Source organism: Mycteria americana, chromosome Z (assembly GCF_035582795.1).
Source record: "Mycteria americana isolate JAX WOST 10 ecotype Jacksonville Zoo and Gardens chromosome Z, USCA_MyAme_1.0, whole genome shotgun sequence".
Taxonomy (NCBI): Eukaryota; Metazoa; Chordata; class Aves; order Ciconiiformes; family Ciconiidae; genus Mycteria; species Mycteria americana.
The window spans coordinates 22,957,004-22,984,155 of NC_134396.1; the positions used below are offsets into that span (position 1 = coordinate 22,957,004).

A 27,152-nucleotide genomic window follows, 5' to 3' on the forward strand; every position below is an offset into this window, starting at 1 on the left:
GCTCATCAACTATCTGGAACGACATTCTTCAGATTAACCACCCAGAAACTCTGAATTAGACCCACATGAAGATGTAACCCCCTGCTACTGATTAAACCCACAATAAAGACCCACATAATCAAACCAAAGGAAAACAAATTGCTGCCATTAAGGGTCAGCCACCTCACTGCTGTCAAGGCAGTCTCAAAAATTAAACAAATAGAATACCCCATATACTGACTGCATTGCTGAAATTGGTTTTGCACCAGCTTTCAAAGCCAGGAAAACAGCCTAGAGCATTTACCTGAATATTAGCAGCACCTATACTCCTTAAGCTTTCAGCTTCTGTTTCCACTGTCAGATAGCTATGCTTCACCGTTCCAATTTTATTTTTCAAATGCAGCCCTGCAAATTATTCCCATTTTCATACCTAGGCAAGCAACACACTGCTTTTAGTATTTCCCACCACCACCACTTCCATAATCATCTTTCATTATGCCAAGAACTAGTGAAGAAGTCTGGAGTCTGAGCTGATAAATGTCATTGATCAATTTTGACAATATTTCCAAACCAAAACCTTCTTTAGGTATAGGATTACGTGATAAACTAAATTTATTTTACAGCGTTTAATGTATCTACTTATTGAATTGTTAGAATAACAATAGGTCTGTCACAGGACACAAGTGTTAAAGCAGCATTTAAAAAAAAATAATCAAAAGAAACATGTAATGGATAATATCTCATAAAGACTTTTCATACCAAGGATCTTATCAGCACTTATCTGTAACCAATTTTAAATATAACTTAAAGTCAAGATACTTTGTCTGGTACATACAGCCATTAAGGACACAATTCTGACACCTTAGCTCACCCCCAGTAGTACCTTACTTCCTAAGATTACTGAGCCTTCTTGCACAGCTGCATGCAATTTCTCATGCGTCAGAAACTCACCACAAAGCCTATGCAACAAATAACAACAACAACAACAACAATTAAATGGAATCAGAGTTTCATGTATTAGTTTGCAGCACATCAGGAGTATTCTTTTTATGTAAGAGCAGTCATACCAGTTTAGAAATAGAAACCTGCATAACAGATCTGAAAGAATAGTTATTTTATTGATACTCAGATACAAACAGTGTAAAAAAACCAAACAGGGTAACAAAAAGGTGCATTGGTAACAGTCACCGATATGACCCACAACTGTTACTCAGCAGCACACTTGCTGCAAAACAGCCTGACGGCAGAGATGCATTTTAAAATCCTTGAACTCTCACGTTGTGTCTGTGCTGCCCTGCTGAATGCAAATGGCTGCATTCAAATCTCACAGCCACACTGGAGACAATAGTGTGAAGCTCACCCTTGGGACAGCTGAGGGTGAAAAAGTTCATTAATTTTGCTATGTCCACGCAAATTGTGTCAAGCGTAGGGACGTTTCTCCTTTCAATGGTGAGAAGGTAATTAGTAACCAAGTTGCTCTTCTCATTCTCTACCTCCAGACAAACGCATCATAAGCCCATCTGTCATTTTGTTCTTTAGGAATGACAGTCAGCACATTGTGTGCTGATCAGCTCTGTTAAAAGCTAAAACATGTCTTTAAGGCACAGCTGAGCCCTGGGAGTTGAATGTGATAGATGTTTGCTGCTCTGGACTGCACACAATGCAGCAGGCACAATCCTGGCACTCACTGAGAAGAATAGCTGCTTTACTTTGGCTCTAGGGATAGTATGAATTTGCATGGCCTGTCTGCACAGCAACAACAGGACGAGGAGCTTCCTGAAACCACAGGAAGCCTCTCTCTTAGACCTCCACTGCAGGTCAGTGAGGTGGCAGGCTACAACCATGCAAAAACACAACTGTGCTTTATTTTCAACATGGAGCTTGGGTTAGACCCATTAAAAGGACTTAAATGTTGGTGATTACCCAACTTTCCAAGATATGGGACACCCTAAATCAGTTTTCTTGCCTGAAGGAGTCAGTACTTGCATGTACCACGCAGATGGGATGCAGATGCTCAGCCTTGCATGGCAAGCTCAGCAGCTTCTTACCACCTAGAGAAATCCAGAGCCTGAGCACTTACTCTGCTGAGGCTGGACTTCCTCATAGCCTCAGACTTGACACAGGTCACCAGCCTCGTTTTCCACCCCACTTGCCTTACATGCAGGACCTATTCAAGTAGATGTGCTTCAAGACACATAAGGGAATAGGCTTCCCACACAAAACATGAGCAGGAGAAAAAGGTCTGTTGTCTCTTTTAATCAGGACTCAGAATTGAATGTCCTTGGCAAGTGCTTTCTTCTCTGTCCAACAAGATTTTAATGCACAAGTTGTATAGTACTGCTCTAACCGTTCAAATACAGCTTGGGGTGGGTCTCTCCCGCCCCGCTAGCGGAAGCCGTTCCGATTTGCACCGAGTGAATAATGACTCACCAGGTGACAGTAAAAGAAAGACTGTACAGCTTAGTGTTTGCAGCACTAGGCTGGCTGGAAAGGTGTGGGCCACAGGCCCTGATTCAATAAAGAGCTATGAAAGTACCCTGACCACGCAGCAAAATCTTCCCAAACACTGACTCTCTTCTGGCCCAAGCAATCTTTGGTTGAAGGCTTTAGTCCGGAAGGACTCCGCTGTTAATCCCCACACACTGCAGCCACATGAAGGCAAAACTCTTACTTAGAGTACCCTACAGGCTAATGGCCATGGGACAAAACGTGCCTGATATGGAGGAGACCAACCTCTGTCCCCTCAGGAGAAGACGAGATTGTAACCAGTACCACCAGGTCCCATCTGGGTGCTCTGAACACTGAGGCCATCACATCTCGGGCAGCTCAGCTTACCTACCGGCTGCTTCACTCTCTTCTTTCTCAATGCACTTTGCCCCTCATCCCTCCGCTGTCCAGTCCCGCCATCCCGCTGATGACAGCTTTGGTACCTTTTTGATTCCTCCGTGCACTGACTCAACACACCAATGTGACAGTTTGGGGGAGCAGGGTAAGATTCTTGATTGGTTCATGACCTAGCTCAATTTAGAGAGCTCTGACTAATGCTAGAGGTACATGGTACCATGGTAGAGGTACCATGTACAAGGTACATGGTAGAAGGGTGCAGTCTGGAGGACAGACCTCTGGCAACTGCCACATGAAATAGTAAGCAGAAGACTACACAAAGTTGCTGGTTTTCTGTTTTGTAATACCTGGCTCACCTGCCCTGCTGATTCAGCAGATGAATCAGTCCTTAGTGGAGTAAGGCATTTTCCAGCAAACTAGAAGTTAGTGTCTGAGGTTTTTTTTTTCAGTCAAAGACTTGTCATTTTCTTCTCTGGATTACCTTATGCAGCTTTCTGCCTTGTGGCTTAATTAGTCTTATTTTAGGAGTGACAAGTGTAAGTCTGTGCATTCAATAGGAAAGAGTATGCCTAAATTTGAGGTACCACTATACCAGCCAGCCAGATGCTGCCCCGAGTGCCCAAAGCTCTGTCAGTACCACCATTTTCTGTGGATGGCTACTAGCAAGGTCCTCTCTCCATGTGAGAGCCTGTCTGAGGTCCTACGAAGAGGGCCTCCAGGCAGCTCAGATGAAGGAAGGAGTTCATATTCCCACAGAACAAACTTCTGACAACCTGCAGAAGGCTGTGCAAACCTGTATCAGCTGGTTTTGAAATAAGATGCAGCATTTTTTGTTGACACAGTGGTTCCTTCTGAGAAGGACTCTCAGTTAATTTATTCGGCCACATCTACTAGGACTTTCAGTCGCATCATCACTGTCCCTAGATTACCCAAATGAAACAGTCAAATGATACACATGGTGACATCCAAAAATGGTGCAAGAGAGCTGTGATTGCCTTGGTTACTTGAATGCCACAGGGCTTCGACAATCAAAAGATTTCAAAATAACCACATCAAAGGAAAATATGCTTAAACACAACAAAGATGCAATACTATTAAAACTAAAGTAGATAGGCCTTGTTTTATGAGATGTTAATTTGGCATAACTAAGGTTTTGGGGAAACAGGGTGGAGGATTCTCAAACCACTGAGAAATTAGAAACCTCTCTGAATGTGGCCATGCTAAAGTCTTCTATTTTAACTAATTGTGGATATTAATGAGCCCCAGAGGGAGAAGGAAAATACGTTCTATCATTATGTTTCACTACAGACTTAGCAAACATGTTGTCTCTGGTAGACAAAGAAACAGTCAGTTTATGTGGATGGCCTGGCTTCATTTTAGGACAACTAAGTGTTGTTTCTTCTACTCATTTTAGGCCTGGGAATTATAGCAAAAAAGAAAAAAAGGAAAAAGGAAAAAAGGAAAAAAGGAAAAAAGGAAAAAAGGAAAAAGGAAAAAGGAAAAAGGAAAAAGGAAAAAGGAAAAAGGAAAAAGGAAAAAGGAAAAAGGAAAAAGGAAAACAAAAGAGAAGAAGAGAAGAAAAAAGAAAAAAGAAGAAAAACCAGAGGTGGGGGTAGTAGAAATCTAAAGAGTCTGTCCCTACAGTGGAAAGAATTCCAATTAGAATATGCTTTTGCACAAATCCTTGTCTTAGAAGAACATCACTTTTTCAATGCAATTCAGCAGCTGTTTGCTTTTCTCATTCAGAAAGATAGCACTTAAAGGGGTAGCTACAGTAAGCCACAGATTAATAGGCATCTGGTGCTATTCCCAGGCTTCTAAGGCAAATAGTAATATTCAGTCTTTAAATACATATAATTTTAAAGATTATAAACTAGGTATACTTCAAAGTTTTTGGAGAAAAACAGTGACTATCAATAAGCCTATGAAGGAAAAATTGTCTCCTTGCTTAAAAAATAGCTTCAACTGTTTAGAACGTTCTGGTTTTATGTTATGTAAAAATATTTGATTCATGCTTATCTGCTATTTACAAAACCTTTATTAACTTCTTTATTCAGTAGTAGAGAAAGTACATGGTGTTTGACTGTAATCCAGCTCTTTATCTTGGATTGAAAAAGGGGAAGGTCAGAGGTACTAGCTTTTTATGTACTTAGGTAATTTAATGGAAATATGCTAAGAAAAATTAAAGCATTCTACAGGTAGTTCCTGAGATAGAGATTATCAACGTTTTTAAATAAAACTTGTCAGAGTCTAATTCTACTCTATAAAACGACTCCGTACTGTCATTCTAACTTCTGAAGCAGATTTGCTCCATTTACAAGCAAAAGCATTTCCCCCCTATTAATAACCAGATAAACAAGTACCATACTTAAAAGTCAGTCTTTCGCTGTCACTAATACTGTTCTTCAGGCCACCACGTGCCCACGCAACACTATTTCCTTCGCTGGTTCTGGCAGAGGTAACTGCCTGAAAAGCACTTCTACTACCAGCAGGGAAAGAGAAGGCAGAACCTGCTTTGTCTGCAGAGCTATCGTAGCTCCACATGGCTGAAAACAGCTAGCACTGTCACCGAAAATGTCTGTCTGCAGAGGAACTTTTCGTTACCTATGTAAGAACAGCGTTGCTCAGTAGGACACTTACACTTCTTTTTTTTTCTTACCAAAAACTACATATGGAGGCAAAGGCATGGACTGCAGATGAACGCAACAGCCCACCCGTAACAGAAAGGCTGGGCTCTGAGTCGAAGTCTTTGTGATGAAGCCCTGGCATAGCCCAGATCCACACTGACATCAAAGGGACTCCGTGCTCCTCAAGTCTGCTCCAGCCAAGTCTTGAGGGTCAGGCTGGTCTGACTTCCAAATATCTCAACATCCAAATATTTCATTTGGGTAAAAAAACGGGGGGGGGGGGGGGCAAAAAAAACCCCAACAAGGTCCAGAAATTCAGGAAAATTCAGGAAATCACACACAGGTTGCGCCAGCAGGTCCGCTGTGATGGGGGCCACAAAGCCCTGAAGGGAGGGCAAGGCAGACCCAGGGCAAGGCAGACCCAGGGCAAGGCAGACCCAGGCAGACCCAGGCAGACCCAGGGCAAGGCAGACCCGGGGCAAGGCAGACCCGGAGCAAGGCAGACCCGGGGCAAGGCAGACCCGGGCAGACCCAGGGCAAGGCAGACCCAGGGCAAGGCAGACCCAGGCAGACCCGGGGCAAGGCAGACCTAGGGCAAGGCAGACCCGGGGCAAGGCAGACCCAGGCAGACCCAGGCCAAGGCAGACCCAGGCAGACCCAGGGCAAGGCAGACTCAGAGCAAGGCAGACCCAGGGCAAGGCAGACCCGGGGCAAGGCAGACCCGGGGCAAGGCAGACCTAGGGCAAGGCAGACCCAGGGCAAGGCAGACCCGGGCAGACCCAGGGCAAGGCAGACCCAGGCAGACCCAGGGCAAGGCAGACCCAGGCAGACCCAGGGCAAGGCAGACCCAGGGCAAGGCAGACCCAGGGCAAGGCAGACCCAGGCAGACCCGGGGCAAGGCAGACTCGGGGCAAGGCAGACCCAGGGCAAGGCAGACCCGGGGCAAGGCAGACCCGGGGTAAGGCAGACCCAGGCAGACCCGGGGTAAGGCAGACCCAGGCAGACCCGGGGCAAGGCAGACCCAGGGCAAGGCAGACCCAGGGCAAGGCAGACCCGGGCAGACCCAGGGCAAGGCAGACCCAGGCAGACCCAGGGCAAGGCAGACCCAGGCAGACCCAGGGCAAGGCAGACCCAGGGCAAGGCAGACCCAGGCAGACCCGGGGCAAGGCAGACCCAGGGCAAGGCAGACCCAGGGCAAGGCAGACCCGGGGCAAGGCAGACCCGGGGTAAGGCAGACCCAGGCAGACCCGGGGTAAGGCAGACCCAGGCAGACCCGGGGCAAGGCAGACCCAGGGCAAGGCAGACCCAGGGCAAGGCAGACCCGGGCAGACCCAGGGCAAGGCAGACCCAGGCAGACCCAGGGCAAGGCAGACCCAGGCAGACCCAGGGCAAGGCAGACCCAGGGCAAGGCAGACCCAGGCAGACCCGGGGCAAGGCAGACTCGGGGCAAGGCAGACCCAGGGCAAGGCAGACCCGGGGCAAGGCAGACCCGGGGTAAGGCAGACCCAGGCAGACCCGGGGTAAGGCAGACCCAGGCAGACCCGGGGCAAGGCAGACCCAGGGCAAGGCAGACCCAGGGCAAGGCAGACCCGGGCAGACCCAGGGCAAGGCAGACCCAGGCAGACCCAGGGCAAGGCAGACCCAGGGCAAGGCAGACCCGGGGCAAGGCAGACCTAGGGCAAGGCAGACCCAGGGCAAGGCAGACCCGGGGCAAGGCAGACCCAGGGCAAGGCAGACCCGGGGCAAGGCAGACCCGGGGCAAGGCAGACCCAGGGCTTTCCCTGGGTCTCCCTGTGGAAAGCACAGCCCCGTGCATGGAAAATTGTTCACTGCTGCCGCCCAGAGGTTACAGGCTGCCAGTCCCCTTCTCCTGAAAAGTACCTAGTGCCTGCTCCCTGCTCTGTTAGCTAGCTCTGCTGCATCTTCTTCAGGTACAGAGTGTACCAAAAGCCTGGACTCCTGTTGGCAAGAGTGTTTACAATAACGTAAAATTTAATCTGTACTGAAAAATCTGTATTATCATCACTATGGACTAAGTGAATCTTCAATCTAATGCTGCATTAACTACACTGGAGATGAATTTCCCCGTTCCTTTTGTTTCTAAAAGACAGCTCCAATGCCTAAAATGTTCCCCAAAAGTCGCTACAAAAAAAGAGACGTGATTCTAGGCAGATCTGGATGATGTCGGTGTGTTTAATACTCGGTCTGCATACTTCTAGAACGGTTTAAGCAAGCAAAAATATCATCACTTAACACCTGAAAATTAGTCAGGGAACATGAAAGTTCAAGATAAAGTTACCTTAACTGTAGGTTGAAGGGATTGTTTCAGATTAATAGGGAGTATTGTCCAGACTTTTATTGACAGGATTTAACATAAGCAGTCAAAACACAGGTCTCAACCAATTGCCATTCCTCTTTGAGGCATGGCAGGCTTAAAATAATGCTGATTTTCTGGGTGTATTTTTCCATGTGGTACAATGCATGCTCCTCTAAATCTCCATGCACTGAAGAGAGAATGGTGCCATTTCATACACAAATTTGAAATACAAGTTTGATCATGCAGGTCAGCCAAACTAAAACATCAATTTGATCCCCTGCAAAGGGAAGGTCTGCTCCTGGCTAATGTCAGACTTCTTGCTGCCTTACCATGCAACTCTGCTGCTTAGCTTGTGCTCTAGTATTCAAGCGGGTTCCCCTTTGGTAAGTGAATCTTATCAGCTTACTAATTGAAATTAATTCAACACCACCACACACAAATCTCTAACTGGTTTGTGAACTGAATCAGCTTCTTGAATACCCTGGCAAATGCCAGAGTCGCTGTAAAGAGAGGGATGCAGCATCTTCCGTTCAGATGCAGAAGGACAAACAATACTGACTCATGTTGCAGCAGGCAAGCTGCTGGATTCAAAATCACATTCACTAGATCAACTGAGGGGCAGGACGAGAGAGAAAGACAGGCAAGGTTTTAAGCACGCTGTTCCTGCTTTACCTCTTTCCGCAGGCCTCTGCTACTCTTACAGAGCTGTAATACCGCTATTACACTTGCATCGTCCCACTGCAATTCACTTTGGCATTGCTTTTCTAAGGCGTCTTTCCTTCTACAGCAAGTTCTTTTCCCCCAATCCCTCCCCCTTCAGAAATCTGCAAATACCTGCTTGCTTACAGCTTTAGTTTATTGGTATGGCACAGGAGACCTCTTCCCTACATGCCTGCCTTCTCCCTGTGTTTCTCTCTGCGCAGACTGTCACCTCTGCTCTTTATTCAAATTCTACCACAAAATTCACCTTCTGAACAAGCCAGATTCACTCTCTGTGATAAAGCTCACTGTCACAGATGCAGATTCACCATGTTAGTGCGTTATCCTAAAGCACTTTGCATACCTGCCTGAAAACAAATTTTCATGTATAAATATGGTTTCCGGTCATGGTCAATCATGCAGAATCCTGAGTAAAACAGTGGCCAGTCCAGTGCTAACACAACATTTTCCCCTTGCAGAGACAAAATGCTTCAGGCTTCATTCACTATTATATTTCTATCATTATTAAGAAAATAATCTAAAAGTGAGCTTGGCTTAATGAAACTTACATTGCTTATCTCATTTCGTTTTCACGGCAAAAAAATGTATATGGGGAAACCAGTTATAACAACAGCAACAAATAAAAGCTTCCTAGGTATTGCAAGCCGGTGCACGTTACTTGTTAGAAAGCAAGGCCTACACACTGCAGCAACGGCAGTCTGAGCAGCATCATACTGCCTGGGAGCAGGCAACGCACGCACAAGTTTTCCACCTTGGTGCGCCATACCAAGATTAAAGGACAAGGCACGACCAACAGCAGACGCTCAAAGTGCACCTGAAGCAGAAGAAAACAGGCAATTTGACATGCACTGTGACGGTGCTTATTGCATTTTCTCTGTCAGTAACTCTGTTCATCTCAAGGGCTGGTTCCAACGTGCACTTCGTAACACCCGAGCAGCAAACTAGAGAGGGAAATGCCCAGACAGTGCGAAGCTGAATCACCATCTGTGAAAGCAAAGGTCCTCCAACTTGGGCATGATGTTGTGTAAAACGGGAAATACAACATTATGTTTGGCAGCTGCCACTGATGAGGACATTTTAAAGGGAAATCACTGGAGCTGCATGGAGGCTGGTGAGCAGCACCAATTCTGGAAGGCAGACCCCAGTAGCTCACTCGTGCCTGGGCCTTGGCTCATAAAATACCATGAAATTTGACACGTAAAATTGCAAGATAAACCATTTCTAATTCTTTTGAAGATAAATAATTCAGACATTTCTCAAACATGTCTTTAAATTGGTAGTGCCTGTTCTTTTCACGGCTGACTATCAAAAGACTTGGAATTTGAAACAGGCTTTAAGTATTTTACCTCTTCAGATAAACAGAGGAAAAACAGAAAAAAATGCTTAAGTGGAAAAACTGGTGGCACCAATTTGTAAAACAGCCTCTGAAAGCATTTCAACCATAAAAATAATTTTGACTGCCGTGAAAACTGGTGCTATCACCATGCCGTGAAGATGACTTAATAGGAGGTGTTGTGGCACCCGATCTTCTTCATCTAAACGCTCACTGGGAGCTGAAACTTCAACCAATGCAACACATTGAACCAATACTCACATTCCCTTATTACCTTTTTCCACAAAAAATGTTTTATCAGAATGCTTATAAATCAGTACATCTTTAAAATGAAAAGCCCTGGTATTTTTTTTGCCCCACAAATATCTTGTTTGCACCTGTTTTACAAAGAGAAAAACCTTCTGATGACTTCTTAGTTCAATGCTTCTAGCACCTGTTCATATATGTCTGTATACCCGGAGCTCCTGTTGGCCCCCTCCCATATGCTTTTTATGACTGTCCCACTATTCTAATAAAAGATGTAATCCATGTAGACACACGCTAGTTAGCACAGACTGACAAGCTACAGCAATGACAGGCAGAAGCAGCTGTGGGGAAGACAGGGCAAAGTAGAGAATCTGTAAGATTTTTATATTTTGTAAAGCATAAGTGTACTTGTAAGACATTCTGATTGAAAGAGCATAAAAATCCAACAATTAAAACCATCTTCCATGACAGCAGATGACTAAACCCACTTCAACTAGTACAGCCCTCAACAAAACTTTAAATACGTGACTATTGCAAGAGAAAATCACAAAGATATATAATGTTCAATTGGGCATATGTAAGGAATTACTGCTGATAACTAAGATTGGGTTTACCTGGCATATTTTCCAGTTTTCTAGCCATCAGTGGCTTTCCCTTCCCTCAGTCCGTCCCCGCCCCCCCCCCCAGTACAGCTTGTAAATAGATACTCTACTTGCTACTTCAGATGCTACAGCAAAGTGGTTAGGGCCTTTGCATACACTTAAAAGAAAAAATCATGTCAAGGAAAGCTTGTACTGCTGAAATTTGCAGTTACAGGGATTGGAGAAAAGGTGGAGAACACAGTACAATAGATTTGTATTTCTTAAATAGCAATCCTTCCCAGTAATGCCTGTTTCTCTTTGCTAGATGGTCAGTACAATGGTATCTACCATTAACAGATCTTGAAAAAGGTTACATACCCTAAAACTCCAGGGTCTCAAAGCAAGACACAGAAAACAAAACAAGGGGTTTTAAACAACAACAACAAATTGTTAACAGTGAAAGAAAGTGCCACTTACAGAATGAAGCATGTAAGGAACCAACTTGATACAAGAGCTTTAAACCCCAAGTAGAAAACAGGGGAAAAGTACTGGAATAATAATATGGTTAGGGTAAATGAACTTTTGCATATTCACAAAGCAGCTGAGGAATGCTGTGCACACTAGTGAGGCAAAAGGGATTTGTTTTGACAATGATCTTGAACTTGATAATGCAAACTGTCTAATGGACACTACAGATTTCTTCCAAGAAGTCAGAAGGAAATGTGTCTTGATTAATGCAATGAACACTTACATGAATCTTTTTTAAAGATGTAAGAAACAAAAAAAAACTACTTTTCATATCTGATTAGTACCATTTTTAATTTTTTTCGATGTACCAAAGAACAGTGAGAACATTTACGTAGAAAGCCTTAAGTGCCAAGTGGTGTGCATACATGGACATGGCCCCGTGTCCATTCTGACAAGTCTACAACCCAACTAGGCAAGAGATGGACAGGACTAAGAAAGAAAATCTCACAGCTTACAGGTCACAGTCTGTCTGCAACGTGTATACTGTCCCAAAACATTCCCCCTTTTTTCCAGCTACTTCAATCATTCTGCATTTTCTGTGGACCCCTCTTTGTCCTCAGTTCTGCACTCAGAAACAAACTCCGAGTCACTGTGTATGTTTTCTGCTTTTGAAGAAAAGGTAAGTTGGTGGAGAGTCAGTGGAAAAGCGAAACACTGCTTGTTCTTGGTAGCTCCTGCTGTCAGCAGCAAAGGGGAAAGCTGGTCCTTTGTACCTTAAACCAAGACGTATTAAGTTGCAATAGTACCTCTTTGTATAACCCGATTTCCAAGGTAATGGGAAATACACCATTACACACTAATATACACACCGTTACCACAGTAATGGGTCCTCCATATTCTAGGAGCCAAAAATAATCATCACCACCTTTTCTGTCCTAGACTGCCCTAGCATTCACAATGATTAAACACTGGCTCTTCACCCTCCAACTTCTGCTGCATGAAGTGAAAGAGAGAGGTGTTGGCTCTGGACGGCCGAGGGGACGGTCACTTCACCTCTGGACGACAGCTTTAAAACAAGAGCCCCATAATTCCTGGAACAGCCTCTCTTCTGAGCAAGTGGCACAGACACAGACACACACTTGCTGCACGTGCACTTCCATCGTCTTCTTGGCAATAAAAAAATACTGCTAGCTGTATTAAGATGTAGGCAATAATCTCAGCAGTTTGGGTAATCTAAAGTAGGCAGAAGTCCTTGCCAAGTACATTTCAAACAAAAGAAAAAGGACACACTGAAAAAAATACTTTTGCTTCAAACAATTTATTTCTCAACCTTCACACAGTCACAGAGAGACCTGCAGCAGACGGGACAGAAATGGCACTGCATCCAACCAGCGTCTTCAGTGGGAAAAATGAGTCCACTCTGTGAAGCACCTTAAGCCACTGAAAGAGTGTTTAGTGCCCCCCATAACCTCGTTTTCCTCTCCTTCCATTAGGCTATTTCAGAATTTGGTTTCAACTGACATTAAAGTGACAGTACTGACTGTCAGTTTCAGCTGATACACCTTGACAGTAAAATTTCTGTTCTATCCCTGGAAGGAAAGTAGTGGCATCTTTAGCATAACCTTAACTGATGCCTACTTGACCAAGAGTGGCATTTCTCAAATTGTGGTAAGTCAGTCACTCCAAATTACTACCCATAGTTTAAAATAAATGATATATGCAGTCTCAAAAATGCAGATAAACTGCCTGGTAGACATTCAGTTAAAGCAACCAGAATTAAAGCACGCAATCAAAGCATCAAATCAGATTCACGTAAGCAGACATTATTACACACTTTTTGCTATTCAGTTTATTAATATCTATCTTTAGCTATGACTTACTTTCACTGCCCCATTTAATTCTCTTGATTGGAAATATGCCTGTGCCAAATTCTAAGCATTGGTTTATTCCCCTCAATAACTTGAAAATTGAGAAGGGCCATATCAGATTTTTTTTTTCCAACTGTTTTACTCTACCACTAATTATTCAGTCACAAACCTGTTGCATAATTTCATTCAGGGTGGGTTTTTTGGCAGTAACTGAGACCTCTTTAGGAACAGTTCACTACAGTTTAAATTCATTACTTGTTGCTAATTAAAATGATCCGTTTTATTGTCACAGAAGAAAATCCCGTTACAGAAACTAATGAGCTGCAACCTTCAGTAACTGAGAGGATGTGTTTACAAGCATGAACACTTAATGCCAGTGCCAATGAGGTCTAATTGGGATTAACCTTTAAGTATTTACTACTAATTATAAGCCTAGGTGGAATTACAGGGAAGCACAGTCAGCAAAGTATCAGTAAATCAACACATACAAACAGAAACACTGTCAGAAACGCTTCTCCTAACTATAATGTTCATGTACTGCTTAAATTAACCTAAGTAAACTATGAAGTACAATTGGGTTTATGAATTTTTTAAAAATTTGCCTATTCGGGTATCTTGTCATTTTTTTTTACTACTAAAAAATGTTCCCCCTAGAGAGCACCAGTGAGAAGCAAGAGATTACTTATTAAGATGAAACAATGTATTTCATTGCTTTGGATAAACTATTTATACGTAAACATACGCATGTAGAAAATGTACTTAACAATTCCAGCCCCTGTAAACGTACAGGTGCTCCCTAGAGAACCAGAGTACTTCACCTCATGCTAAGCATGCAAGTCTGAGTCTCAAACCGGGTAATCTGATTTTCATGGGTGCTGAGCACTGCAGTTCCCGATGGACTGTAGGAGTAGCTGTGGATCATCGTGACCTCTGACAATAAAGTCAGTAATTTAGGAGACTGATTTAAAGTATGTAAAATAAGGAAACTTAAGCCAGTTTACTTAACCACTGGCAACTTCCACTTAGTTGCATTGTACTTTATGTTTGAGTTAGGAGAAATAATGGCTAATAACTGCTATTAAAAAATGGAACCACATCCTATCAGGCTAAGCAACAGTAAAGAGTGACTCCTACAGTTGGAGATCTAATTAATTTGGTCCTCTGTTTGGATCAGTCTATCAGCATGGCATTAAACACCACCAGCATGTTGTATGAATGCCTTACCAAGAAAGTTTTGGGTTTTTCTTCTTTGCTTAAAATGAGAAAATAAAATACTGGCTTGATTTTTCTAGATCAAAATAGGGTACAGTAGGAATCAATAGGACACTTATTTGATACCATGCAGAAGTAAATTCATCCCTCCCCTATTACAAGGAAGACACCAAAAAACCCCCAAATCCCTCTGGTTTATTAGGCCTTAAAAGTCTGTACTTTTCAGAAGACTTAAGAAATACAAAACCAAACTGTGGTCCATTGAAATAGTCAGCATCTCCTCAGGACCTTCTTTGAAAAAAGTCAGAGACACTATTTTCATTCTATTCTTGTTAGTTCCTGAAGGATGAGAGCCTCCATCACTCCTTCACAGGGTAAGACTGGGACTTTAGTTGTTTTTCTGCTTTGTTTTTTGAGGAAACCAGGAAGGAAGGGGATTAAGAACAGTTACTTGCCCAGTACACGAGAATATCTCCAGAACAGATGCTTCTGTTTCTATGGTAACTATGACAACAGACACACAAATTTAGCAAGACTCAAAACATTTTTGTGCAAGTTACCAGGAAGGATTTAGCTTCTTGATTACATGTTCAGAAGTTTCCACTAGCCCTTAAATCTTCTTGAGATTTCAATCTCTGAGAACAACCATTTATGGCACACAACAGAATGAGTACAACAGACAAGTTGTTTTAGAAATTATTTAATTTACAAATGCATACACTGCTTCTTCAAACAACCATGGTGCAAAATCTTACCAGCTCTCAGTTGGCTGCATTGATATAAACTGTCTTTCTAGCTTCCTTTACACTAGGAAGTCAATTTCTCTAGTAATGCTTCTATTCCTTTTACATTTTTATTCAGCTTCAACTTCGGGACAAGCTTTTTCAATCCTTTTTTGACTGTATTTGCCACTTTTTGATCAACACTCCGGAGAAGGCTACAAGAAACAGGAAAAAAACCAAGGATGTCAAAGGTCAGCATGTAGGCCATCGGAAAAGAAGTTGTCCATGTAAGGAAACAATAACTATTGAAGAAGAATATAGTTCAGGACAGATTCTATCACCTCCTATTAGAAAAAGATGTAAAACTTTCCAGAAAGCATGGAACACCAAATGAGAACACAACCAACACAGGATAAATCAGACTGGCAGGAACTGCAGATCCCTACTCAAAGGAGGTTCAAACATTGGGTCAGACCAGTCTGCTCAGGGCTTCACCCAGTCCAGGCTTGAAACCCCCCAATGCAGGAGGCAGCCCAACTGCCCTGGGCCCTGTCTCCACCGCTGGGCTGTCCTCGTGGCGAAAAGGCTTCTCCTTATCTCCAGCCTGAGCCTCTCGTGTTTCAGCTTGTGCCGCTGCCTCTCGCCCTCCAGCCACCTACACGCTGCTGTGAAGAGCCCAGCTCTCCTCCATCGCCTCTGGTGCTGGGGATACTGTTGAGTGCCCCCAAAGCCGTCCCTTCTCCCACCTGAACCAGCCCTGGTCCCACAGCCTCTCCTCCCAGGCCAAGTGATCCAGCCCACAACTATGCTGGTCACCCTCCATTAAACTCGCTCCAGCTGTTGATACCCTTCTTGTAATAGGGGTCCTAAAACTGCATGCAGTGATATATATCTAACACACACCAAGTACTTTCACTGTTGTTCTTCCATGCTTTGTTTAGCGCAGGACTACAGAGCTTTATCAGTTCTGGGTTTTTTTAGATATTAATTTTGGAAAACAAACCAGCCTTCCCAGATAACTTTTATTCCCCAGAAACAAGGAAATGCATCGTAAGCTATAAAATACTATTAGAAAAGAAAAAGGTTCTGCACTATCCAGATCAACCTAGGCAGTGACCGTCCTTCTCCCCTTCCTTCGGGTAATAGTGAAATGTTCTTGGATTATAATGCAAGAGGTAATGGCACACCTCGTTTGCTACTTCAAAATGACGGGTGAACACTGCCTAAAAAGCTTAATGTCTTTTACAGCCAATGTGTGCAATCCAGAACAGAATTAAAAGTTGCACTGGCATACAAATAAACTAAGACTGGAAACAAACTATAACACCCATGTACTGGTACCAAGCAGGCTGCGTGATACTACAAGTCTTTACAATCCCTAGGATTCTTCCAAACGGCTCCCAAATTTGCAGCTACCTAACAGCTTGTTTCTTGCCTACTTTTTAAACAGAATTAGAAATCGCAAGCTGAACTGAGTAACACAGAAAAAGAATTAATGTAGCTTAAGGTGAGATTTAAATTTTGTCTCCTTAGGACTCCAAATCCTGTGCAGGATGGCAACACTACAGGCAGTAAAGCATGGGAAGCCCATCTGAAAACACCACTATTTTCAGCTACTTTATTCCTAGATTTATTTCTACCACTATGACTAACAGCTTCTAGCAGCAACTTCTGTTACACTTTTAGCTATGACAGTACTATTTAATCAAGAAGCCTTCTTTAAAACTGAATTCAACAGAGGTGAGGGTGATACTTTTTCAGCTTTTCTGTGAGTCTCGTACCCCTGATAACAGCAAGAAAGTCAAGAGTACTGACAAAGGATGTGCTGAATACATTGGTACTTAACATGGAGAGATTGCCATGGTTCACCACCAGAGACAAAGAGTATACAAAGTAGCAAGCCACTCTGGAGTGCATTTTATATATTTCTAGAAGTGAATTTCATCTGCCAACAGCTATACATGTGAAGCTGCTTTCAAACTCTTGGTATCCACAGATATTTCAAGACACCATATTTTTAATATAGAACATCTACATGTCTGATAATACAGCCAAAAGACCAACACAGTTTGCTTTTTTTTTTAATTATTATTCTGAAAGTTCTTCTAAGATCTAGTAAGCAGGCACCTATGTATTTTGTGGATATAAAAACTTTTACAGGTTACAGAAGCGACACATGGAAATCAGTAAGTCATTTGGTGAAGTATGTTTTTATCCATTTTCTACCCTGATGTAACACATCATTGACAAATTCAAAAATACTGAAGAGAGGTCAGATGTAGAAACATAAATAGACCATTCTAAACATGACATTCAAGTACTTACACCACTTTATTCACACTAAGCTGGATTGTAATGTCTGCAGAGAGCCCTCTCATTACCTTAGGACTCTTCACAATTGTACTAGGTCAGAACCAGGCCCCAGATTTCTTTTATAAAAATCAAATTAAAAGCAAGTAGGGCAATGAAAGCAGAGGGTCCAGAGGATACCAGGTAACTAAGCAATCAAGCACATGCAATGAACTGCTCATAACTGGTGAATAAGCTTAAACAACTAGAAAGCCAAAAATCTTCAAATGGACTGACTGGGTAATTCTGAGTTTCAGATCTGCACGTAAGTGACAGATGGCTTCTGAAAGCCAGCAACAGAACAAAAATCAATCACGGCTTCAGGGAGAAATGGTAGTGTCTTTATGAGCTACCAGTTCTGAGCTCATAAAGCTCCTTTATGACAAAAGAAGTATCTGAATATTTTTTTTAAAATGAGAAGGTTTTTTAAAACTCAACAATTATTTTATGTAAAAAAATATTGCAGTTATTATCTATACCAGACAAAATTAAATTTATCATTGCTGTATGATTTAGGTAACCTCTCGACTTCAATGCATGCAGTTAAAGATGAGATTAATTACTACGTGTTAGTGAGGTAAGCAGGTGTCACGTGAAAAGGAACAAAAGCAGCTGGTTACGTTCGTGTGTTCTCAGCTGCCTAAACAAAAGGGCGTCATGCCTAAAGAGTCATCAAAAAAAGTTCAGACTACAAAGGATTCAGATTTAATTAAAGTTTTAAAAAAATTAAATACAATTCCAGCAAACAAACAAACGCTCCTCCCCCATACTTTTATCTCTCTTTCCTGTTAGGTGAGTTTCAGTATTGATGAAAAGTGTTCAACTGACAATCTGGGAGATAAGCTCCCCTGCTTGGTAACAAAGCACGCTTGTTGAAGCCCCGCCCTGTAGTGCCATGAGTAATAGGAGAGAGGGAAAGACTGACATTCCTCACAGACTTTTCCATAAAATACACCACTCCTGTGCTGTTTTTTGCTAATAAGCAATTACTAGTTTCCTGTTTTTTCTATAAGTCTTCAAAACCTACTAAGAGACTGTTGTCATCCTGACAGCTGACCGGTTATTAAAGTGTTATACATGGAAAAAATTCCACTAATTTACTTTGCAACTTTATTGGGACAATCAAAATAGCTTAGAACATAAACCAGCACCACCACATGTTAAATGAATCTCCTCAGCCTCGACTCAGGGGAAAAAAAGTCCAAGCACTAATACACTGTCAGTGAACAAGCCTTTATAACAAATCTCTACTGAACATCTGTGCGCAGGATCAGATAACCTAAGGCATTAGATGCATTTATTGAACTCTAAAGGCCTGTTATGAGAGGCAAAGAAAAAGTGTTACCATTTTAGCAGCTGAACAGTCTTAACAGCCAGATCCATATGACTATTATGATGTTGCGTAAACCATTTTTGCATCTGGATTGCAACTAGTCTTCTACTACCAATTCTTCTCACTACTGCTCTGAATGATAATGACTAAACAAAGTTAGAATTAAACTCAGATTAACTAACAGAAGTCCTATTGGTGAAAGCAGCTTTTGATTCACCTTCCAAAAGAGCACGAACATCAAAGTAGCCTCACTCTAAAGTCATAAAGAGCAGAGATGGAAAGCAAACAGCAAGGAGTCTAAAGTAACTTTAGGAGAGGGAGAAGTGGGGCAGAAAAAAAGGGAGAAGAGGTTTTTATTTTTCAAAATCACATTGTCTGTTTGAATTGTTTGCTGATTTTAGCTCAGTGCAAGTCTTTATGAGGAGCCAGCAGTGCAATGCTGACCCAGCAGTTCCAGAACACAGACCACACATCCTAAAGACAAAACCTTGGGTTTCTATGACCTGACACTGGCAGGTAGTTAAAAAGTGAAAACAGCGATGATTAACACTGCTGTTCACATTTGATAAAACAAAATGTTAGTCTGATTCCTGTGGGGTCTTTTTGATCTCACAGGTTGCAAGGTTCACTGCTTCGAAGTTTTGAGACAGTTAGCTCATCATAAGCCTTTGCATGGTATATTCTTTTGTATGGTCTATTCCAAACACTCTTCTACTTCAGTATGAGACATACTTAGGCTCCATAATTAAGGCATCAACACAAAGCAATAAGTTACAAAAAAAAAAAAAATCTGGATTCTTGGATGCTGCCACCAGTCACACGTAGTTCAGAGTTTCAGAGTTAATTATTTTAATGTAGCTATCTGTGAAGTGCTCTTTTGAGCATTTTGTGCTTGTAAAACAAGACATGGTAGGCACAATTTAAAAAATAAATTTGATTTTTAATCTCAAGATTTTCCCACATTGAGCTACTTCCAGTGCTGAAAAAGCCTGAGCTCAGGGAACAACCTATGGAAACTCTGGTTCAAATTTTTCCAGTACCCATCACAGACTTACCAGTGGCATGAAAGACAGTACACTTGAGCAAAAATTGGCATTTTACTGGTAGAAATTTCAACTGATGTTCTCTTAGCTGTTCAAGAAATTATCACTGGAACCTAATCAGGAATAGTCATGTGCCTTACATACCAACAAAGAATAATGGCACCTCGATTTACTTCTGCCCAGGTCTTCATATTCTCAATACCAACACGTTCCACCAGTGTTCTTCCAAAACAAACTGTAAAATGTGGAAAAGGGGTAGGGAGAAGAAAAAAAATTAGACAGTATCTTCATACAAAGAAGCCTGTGAAAAGTTCTCTGCAGTTGTGATTTAATAAAATAGTTTTTATCCACCAATTATTCACAAAGGTTTGCCCTCACCAAATAATTGACTATTCAATGTAATGAATACCTTTATAGATATTTGACTACTTCCAAGTATTGCTTAAAATTAGTTAGACAATAGCAGTACTGTGTGACAGTCTACTAGTGCGAAGCAGGCAAACTTGCAGTTTCTTTTTTAAAAGGGTGTCAAAGGTTATTCATGTCTTAAAGAAGGCATCGACTCCAAAGGAAGAACTTGGTAAGAACACCACCAAACACAAGAGATAATTATATGCAATATACTAATACATACACACCTCTGCTGAAAAAAGCTACGTTTTTAAGCATCTGACTCTATAACTGAAGAAACAGAATTTGCACAGATGAAGTTACTTAAAACTTCAGAGCTAATCCCTTATTATGCAGGAAAACCACTAGGAACCTTGTTTCTTTCAGCTGTACTGATGCTACGAGGCTCTATTTCTTCAGTAGCTGTGAAAACTTAAGTTGACTTGCAGATTCATAGCACTAATGGCATATGCAAAAGAAAGAACACCTAGGCTGACCTGAAGCCTCCAACTGAATTTGAAGAACTGAACTTCATGAAAACTGCTCTTACAACTTCTATGCTGAGCAAACTTATCAGTAAGCAACCTAAAAACCCCCACCCAACCCCAACAAACTCCAACCTCCAAACAAACACTGAAGCTATTTTTCACTGTCACTTTAGATCAGAATTCTATCTGAAGAACAGGTCAGTTTTTATTCACCTTGTTCCTCATGTGATAACAATTTGGTTGTTTTTTAATACCAATTCCATAAACTCAGAGCAACAATTCTGAATGGCGCACTCTTTGCAGGAAAACAAAGAAACCAGAGGTAACAGCTTGTGTTTAAAATGGGAATTGCACAATGCTAGCAGAAATAAATCCAGATAACTATCATCACCTCAGTTAGGCTAGTCTCTGAAAGACACTCATACAAAACTTCCCCTTTGCACATTTTTAATCATCCACTTGAGAAGCAGAAAAAGAGCCTCCTTTCAGAAACATTAAATAAAGCCCAACTAAGTCTTATTTTTAAAGGAAACAGTGGATACCTGAATGTAGTAAGAAGAAAAGAAAAAAAAAAGTTTAACAAGGCCTGATAATTCTACAAGGAAAAAAACCCCCAGATTATACTACACCACCCCCACCTCCTTTCATTTTTTGAGGTTTTTGTATGAGAAAAAGTAATCTCTATTAGGATATGGTGATTCACACAACAAGATTTTACAGTTATGTAATAAAATAAGTTTAAAAGCTAAATTAAGATGAGAACATCTGTGCCCAATCTCTGCCTTCTGGGATATAAAATAGCAAAGATGTCCTATTTTTGTGCATGAATTATTGTAATAAAAGTTATAAAGCATTAACCCAGCAGCACTAACGAACACAGTAAAGATCACAGTTTGGCTCACAAGCTCTAATGAAACAAGTCTTCCTCTTAGAAAGACTTCACTTTTTCTATTATTATCCTTTAAATTGCTGTGTAATTTAGCAAAGCTATCAAGACATTTTAAGCACAGAAATGAACCGTCCCAAATACACAGTAAACCCCTGAGGAAAATACCAGACCAGTACTTGCTTTGCAGAAAAAGCAAACGTATCCTTGGCATTCTGTTTGTATAGCAGCTCACAACAGCAAAAAGATAGAAGCAATAATCTTAAGAGGATACATTAAATTTTCCATATATTAGTATATTCAAAGAAATAAATGAAGCAATCTTATTTTAGGTCAGATAACTGATTACTCTGAAGTCATAATTTGATCAAATAAAGCTGAATTTCCAACATACCTTCTTTTCCACTCTCTCTCATTTTTTCATCTTGCTCTATTAACCATTTCAAAACTAGATGGCCTGCTGGATGCTCTGCAATGTGAAGCTTTAAGGGGAAAAGCAAACCAAAACAAACCCAAATTATTTAATGATGATGTTTCAAAATGCAGTTACACGTCTGTAAGTATTCCTGCTTGATTTATCCACTCTGCCCTTGGACACCACATCACACTGATCTATTTAGTCATCACCTATGCAAATATCAACAAGTTTGATGCAAGTATCTGAATTTAAACTGACCACTTTATTTTTTATCACCTTCCCTGTAACATCTAACTTTCAGTAATATAAAACATATCAACCAACGTTTCATCCAACCCTCCAAGGACTTCATGCTTACTGAGCAGAATCTCTTGGTCTTAGCTGCCTCTACAAGAACTTCCAGACTTTCCACATTTTCACAGACTTGAAAATTCACTACAGTATGGTTCACAGAAAATCACAGAAAACATGAGTAGTTCATGTAAAAATCTGTAAAATGTGTATCTTAAAGAAGGGGAAAGACAGCAAATTCAGCACAACTATGAATATCTGGAGGGCATCTATCTTAAATATAGTATACACAGCATTTTTTCTTTTCTAGACTACAGACATGTATCTGACTGAGCTTGGCTCAACAAAATAGGGGAGGGGCACACTTTGAAGAGAAGGTCATATGTAAAGACAAACAGCTGTTATCTAAGATCTTTCCCTGCATGGAGATATGCATACCTGAAAGCTAAGAGACACTATCATTCTCAGTGTAAACAGCCAAATGAACTATAAAAATTTACTAACTGCTTGATTGCATAGTGATAACATTAAAATAGAGGCTGTATAACATTGTCAGCTACCCTCCCACAAAGTGTTTAAAGCAGTTCTGAAGATTCAAGATCATTAAGTACCTTGCTCTAAAACTCAGAAGAAATGCTGGCTCAAGCCTTCATCACTCCAGATTCAATAACAATAAACTATGAAAGGAAAATGTCAGAAAACAGAGACCACGCCTAATGTATGAGTGCTACCAGGACAGCACGCTGACGTCTTATGTAACGGAAAAAGTGAGCAGACTTCATTTTAGTAATACAAAACAAGCAAACGCTCTGCAAGATCTCAGCACCTTGTCCTCTGTTACATTACCTGCCCATCACGGCCACCTGGAACCAGCTCTTCTGCTGCTAAATTAGCAATTGCATCTAGTGCAGGCTGGATGTCACCAAGAGCTGTTCTTAAGATGTCAGCAACCAAGACGAAGGTAGCTTTGTCTATCACTACTTCTTGGGTATGTTCCTGCAAATATTCTAGCAAAGGTGAGGAAATGGCTTCCAGGAGTTCACGGCGGCGCAGTTCAGTATTCTTCTTACTGATGAAAGAGACAGCATGTTATTGTAGAAGACTTGCTCTGTACACACATCAAGCAACAAGAAATTCAAAATACATACTCTATTTGAGACAGCTATAAATTACTGGAAGATCAAAATAAAGCATTATTCTTCCCTCTGTTTCACATACAATTAAACACACTGCACACACATTTTAAGAACACAAGAAGTGAAAAAGTGTATAGTGTTTAAAGCTGACTGCCAGTAAACCTCATAGTTTTTTGCTAACGATAACTTAACCTCTGTTTATTTTCTATTCATTCTGTTATCTCAACTACTGAGATGTATTTCTTAAACAGCTCACTAACCATCTAAAATTGCTCCTTCTTCAAAAGCTGATAAGCATCAACATCAATACCAGAGAGACTGAATTCAAATTAACAATTTCCATTTTTATTGCTAGATTTTGAGATACACTTTTATGCAACTCAAAACACCAATAATGTATATTAAAAATTTTCTGCTACACCAAATTTGATATATGAGTTTAAACAAAGAACACATCACAACTTCTGCCCTTTACAAAAGGGGTAAACTGCTGATCACTAATACATTGCTGGTCACCAATCATCATATATGAACTCTAAACCAAAAATGCAAAAATAAGGTCTACAGATTAACATATCTAATAATACTTATATATTATTTATATATATTTACATTACTTAGATATATTATGAAGAAAAGCTGAAATTAAATCAATCATGACAGGAAGTTGCATGAACTCTTCTGGACTCTAGGGAAAACAACTTAACCTTAAACAACCTATATGAGCTACCTATAGGCATTTCCATCTCCCTGTTGCAGAAGCGTGACGATTTCTGGAACAAAATGTGCAGGGTCTCTAGGACTCAGCAAGTACAACAAGACCTTCTTTCCATATTTGTTTTTTATTATGTTGGGCAAAGAAGCATTTATTTCCTGTAAAAGTAAACAGACAGCAACAAAACATTAATGAAATAATAGTTTTGAGCCATTAGTAATTACTGATTACCTTTCAAATGCAAAGCTTAGGAAAGGAAAACTACATACTATGAATAAGATTCATATCTGCTTGTGAAATTAAATTACAAACTAATGAGAATGAAAGTTTGGAGAAGTGAGAGAAAAAAAATACTAAAGTTTAAAATGTGTTCATCAGATGCATCAATGACACTGATTAGAAAATGCTACAAAAGGACAGGATTTGTTATCACTAATATATGCATGTACAAAGAACAACACATATTCTGGTATGTCATATGCTGTACGAATACAACCTCAGTAAAAGTCATAACCTCAGCAGACCAGAATTACAAAGGATCACCTACCACATCACCTAAGAGTAATCACTGATACCATGCTGACTTTCAAGGGAGTGTACATAAGTACTTAGACAGCAACAACAGTCCATGGGAAGGAAAAGTCCATCTTAAACTGATGACAGAACATTCACCAAGAAAAATTAAGTTTCAATAGTAGAATAAAGCTGACTTCTGCTGGGAGTATTATTTGCAGTTTATTTGAGCATTAACAGTAAACACTGGGCATTCCCCAGAGGTTAGTTGTTGGCTAGGAGTTACCACTTTGTAAACTACAGAATGGGCACCTCACACTTGTGCGCTAACACAGCTGAGGAAGAAATGCATTAATATGCAGGGGAGTTCTCTTGCTTATAGAAGCATGCTGCTATATTCAGATGGAAGCATCTATATTAGTCCATCTGTTTGTACTCAAATTTTTGTCAGGTTCTCAATAAATGCCCTTTCATACAGCAACATGGATTTTATGCAAGTTCCAAGTACCACTGGAGGATCCTGAATACCATCCAGATACTCTTGACCATTATGATAATCCATTCCTCGCAACTTTTAATATGCATATAAAATTTGTGATTACCAAAGCAAAGGAGGGCTGTACAGAGCTCTGGGCACTAGCAGCATATTTTGCAGGCCACAGCCCTTAAAAACCCTTTTTTCGACCGTGAAAATCCTTCCAGCAACAGCTAGAAAAAGATAAATAGAACAATTTAAACCAATGTCACCCTTTATTAATATGGGGCCTGGTTGGTTGTCTTTGAGGAGAAGAGAAACAGAGGAAGGTGGCTGGAAGCTGGCAGGAAATGGTAACACAATGTTCTTATTTCAAAAACATTGCTTAAACCTAGGTGAAATTGAGTTTTGGTAAACTGAGATGAACATCAGTTTGATGCAGCACTGTAACTATGAATAAAAACCTATTACTGTAACCTTCACACTCCAGGCATGGGAAAAAAAAAAAAAAAAAATCTTTTCTGAGGACAAAAAAACGCCCAAACCAAAACCACATTCTGTCTTCTCAGCATGTACATTCAGATTCAGATGCATGTGAAGTTCATTTATCAATTAAATGGATGACAAAGGTGCTGAAATATTTCAAAACTTAGAACAGGTAAAGAAAATGTTTATTTTAGTACAAATAAACACAAAGATCATCTACACTTCAAAATCAACCTATAACATCCATTTTGCATAAAAGATAATAGACATTTTTGATTAAATCCTGCAAAAGTGTATTTTCCCCACTGATTCTGTGATTCCGATGAATTACGGAATTTGGTCACTTTCAGTGCCAGAACCATGAGAAAGTACCAGGAGAAACTCCAAATGACACAGGCATGCAGTCTCTTGTCGGTAATGTCTCCCTAGCATTGTCTGCTTGGAGTCCTCATGAAACAGAGGGATTTCCTGCTAAAATCTGCCCAAATCCTAATACATGCCAAGCTTACAATGTACAGTTCCAATCACATGTGAAGGTTTAAAGCACCATACATATTCTTTGGTCCTGGATTAAGACTCCATGGACCTGACAGATGATGAGAAGGAAAGACTTTCCTCTAAGGATTTGAAGAGCTTAAAACCTTCCCTTACCTACAAATTCCCAGCCATTCTGCCACTCCACATAAGTGATCGGTTTTATAATACTACAAAAAAAAAAAAAAAGACTTGCCCAAACACTGCTTTTTCTCCCCCCCTCAATCTTTATTATTTTCCACACATTCCTTAAGCTAAATTTTAGTATGGACAGAATGATAATTGGTATAAGGTGTTTTAGAAGCCTAACTGCTCTTTAAGATAATTTTAAGGGTTGGATTCTTTTATCGAGTATGAGTCAATGCTTGATTTCTAGATGCTTCCAACATGCTTCCATCTCATCCCCTGCTACTAGCTTTCATTCACCATCTGAAGAGCTGGTTTTAATCTTATCAGGTATTTTTTTTCCTTTCCCCTGACATCCTTTCCCTGTTCCTGACCTCATATAAACCCAGATGGGCCAATTCTGTATGCGTGAAGGCCACTCCTTATTCTCCTTCAGTCTTCTGTCCAGATTGATGCGGTAGGATGACAAACAGTAAACACTCCATTACCTTTGATCTCAGATGGTGGAAAAACACAGATGATTCAGGAATTAAATGACACCTTGGAAGCTCAGCTAAAGCCAAACACAGTATCTGAACTAATAAACCCTTCAGAAAGCAGACTGCTTGTAACATAGTACAGGAACACCTCAATGATCTTGTACCAAGACAGCTCTGATCTGTCAGGGCTTATTTGCTTGGAACTTGCCCAGAACTTGTTACATCGAAGTCTGAACTCTAGAAACAAAACCCAGCTGTGATTACAGCTAATATACCTGAGAAACAAAAGCCATCTCCACACTGGGATGCTTTCATCTCTCCACATCCATCAGAGAGGCACAGACTTTGGGCCAAATGTCCATGCTAGGGTACAAAAACCCCAACTCCCCCCTATACAAAGTTGCTCAATGGAAGAACTGCTTGTATTTTTTAAAGCAAGCCTCTTCATAACCACTTTCTCCTTATATTGCTCCTCTACATGCAGAGTATTTGCCTCATCTTTACCTCCCTGCCACTGCCTCTCAACCTGTCAGTCCTAAAAGCTAGAGCATGAGTATTACTACAAGCACATTA

General features: G+C 41.0%; 1 protein-coding gene across 2 annotated transcripts in view; it reads right to left on the bottom strand.

Moving 5' to 3' along the window:
- Positions 1-14,889: 14,889 nt before the first annotated feature.
- Positions 14,890-27,152, bottom strand: part of PUM3 (pumilio RNA binding family member 3) — a 28,219-nt gene continuing 15,956 nt past the window's right edge. For both annotated transcript variants that reach the window (XM_075526884.1, XM_075526885.1), the window contains exons 14-18: positions 23,982-24,124; positions 22,962-23,184; positions 21,801-21,888; positions 19,787-19,877; positions 14,890-15,132 (exon numbers count right to left, since the gene is read on the bottom strand). In XM_075526884.1, coding sequence (XP_075382999.1) covers positions 15,003-15,132; positions 19,787-19,877; positions 21,801-21,888; positions 22,962-23,184; positions 23,982-24,124 — 675 coding nt within the window. In that variant the 3' untranslated portion in view covers positions 14,890-15,002. The remainder of the gene's footprint in view (positions 15,133-19,786; positions 19,878-21,800; positions 21,889-22,961; positions 23,185-23,981; positions 24,125-27,152) is intronic.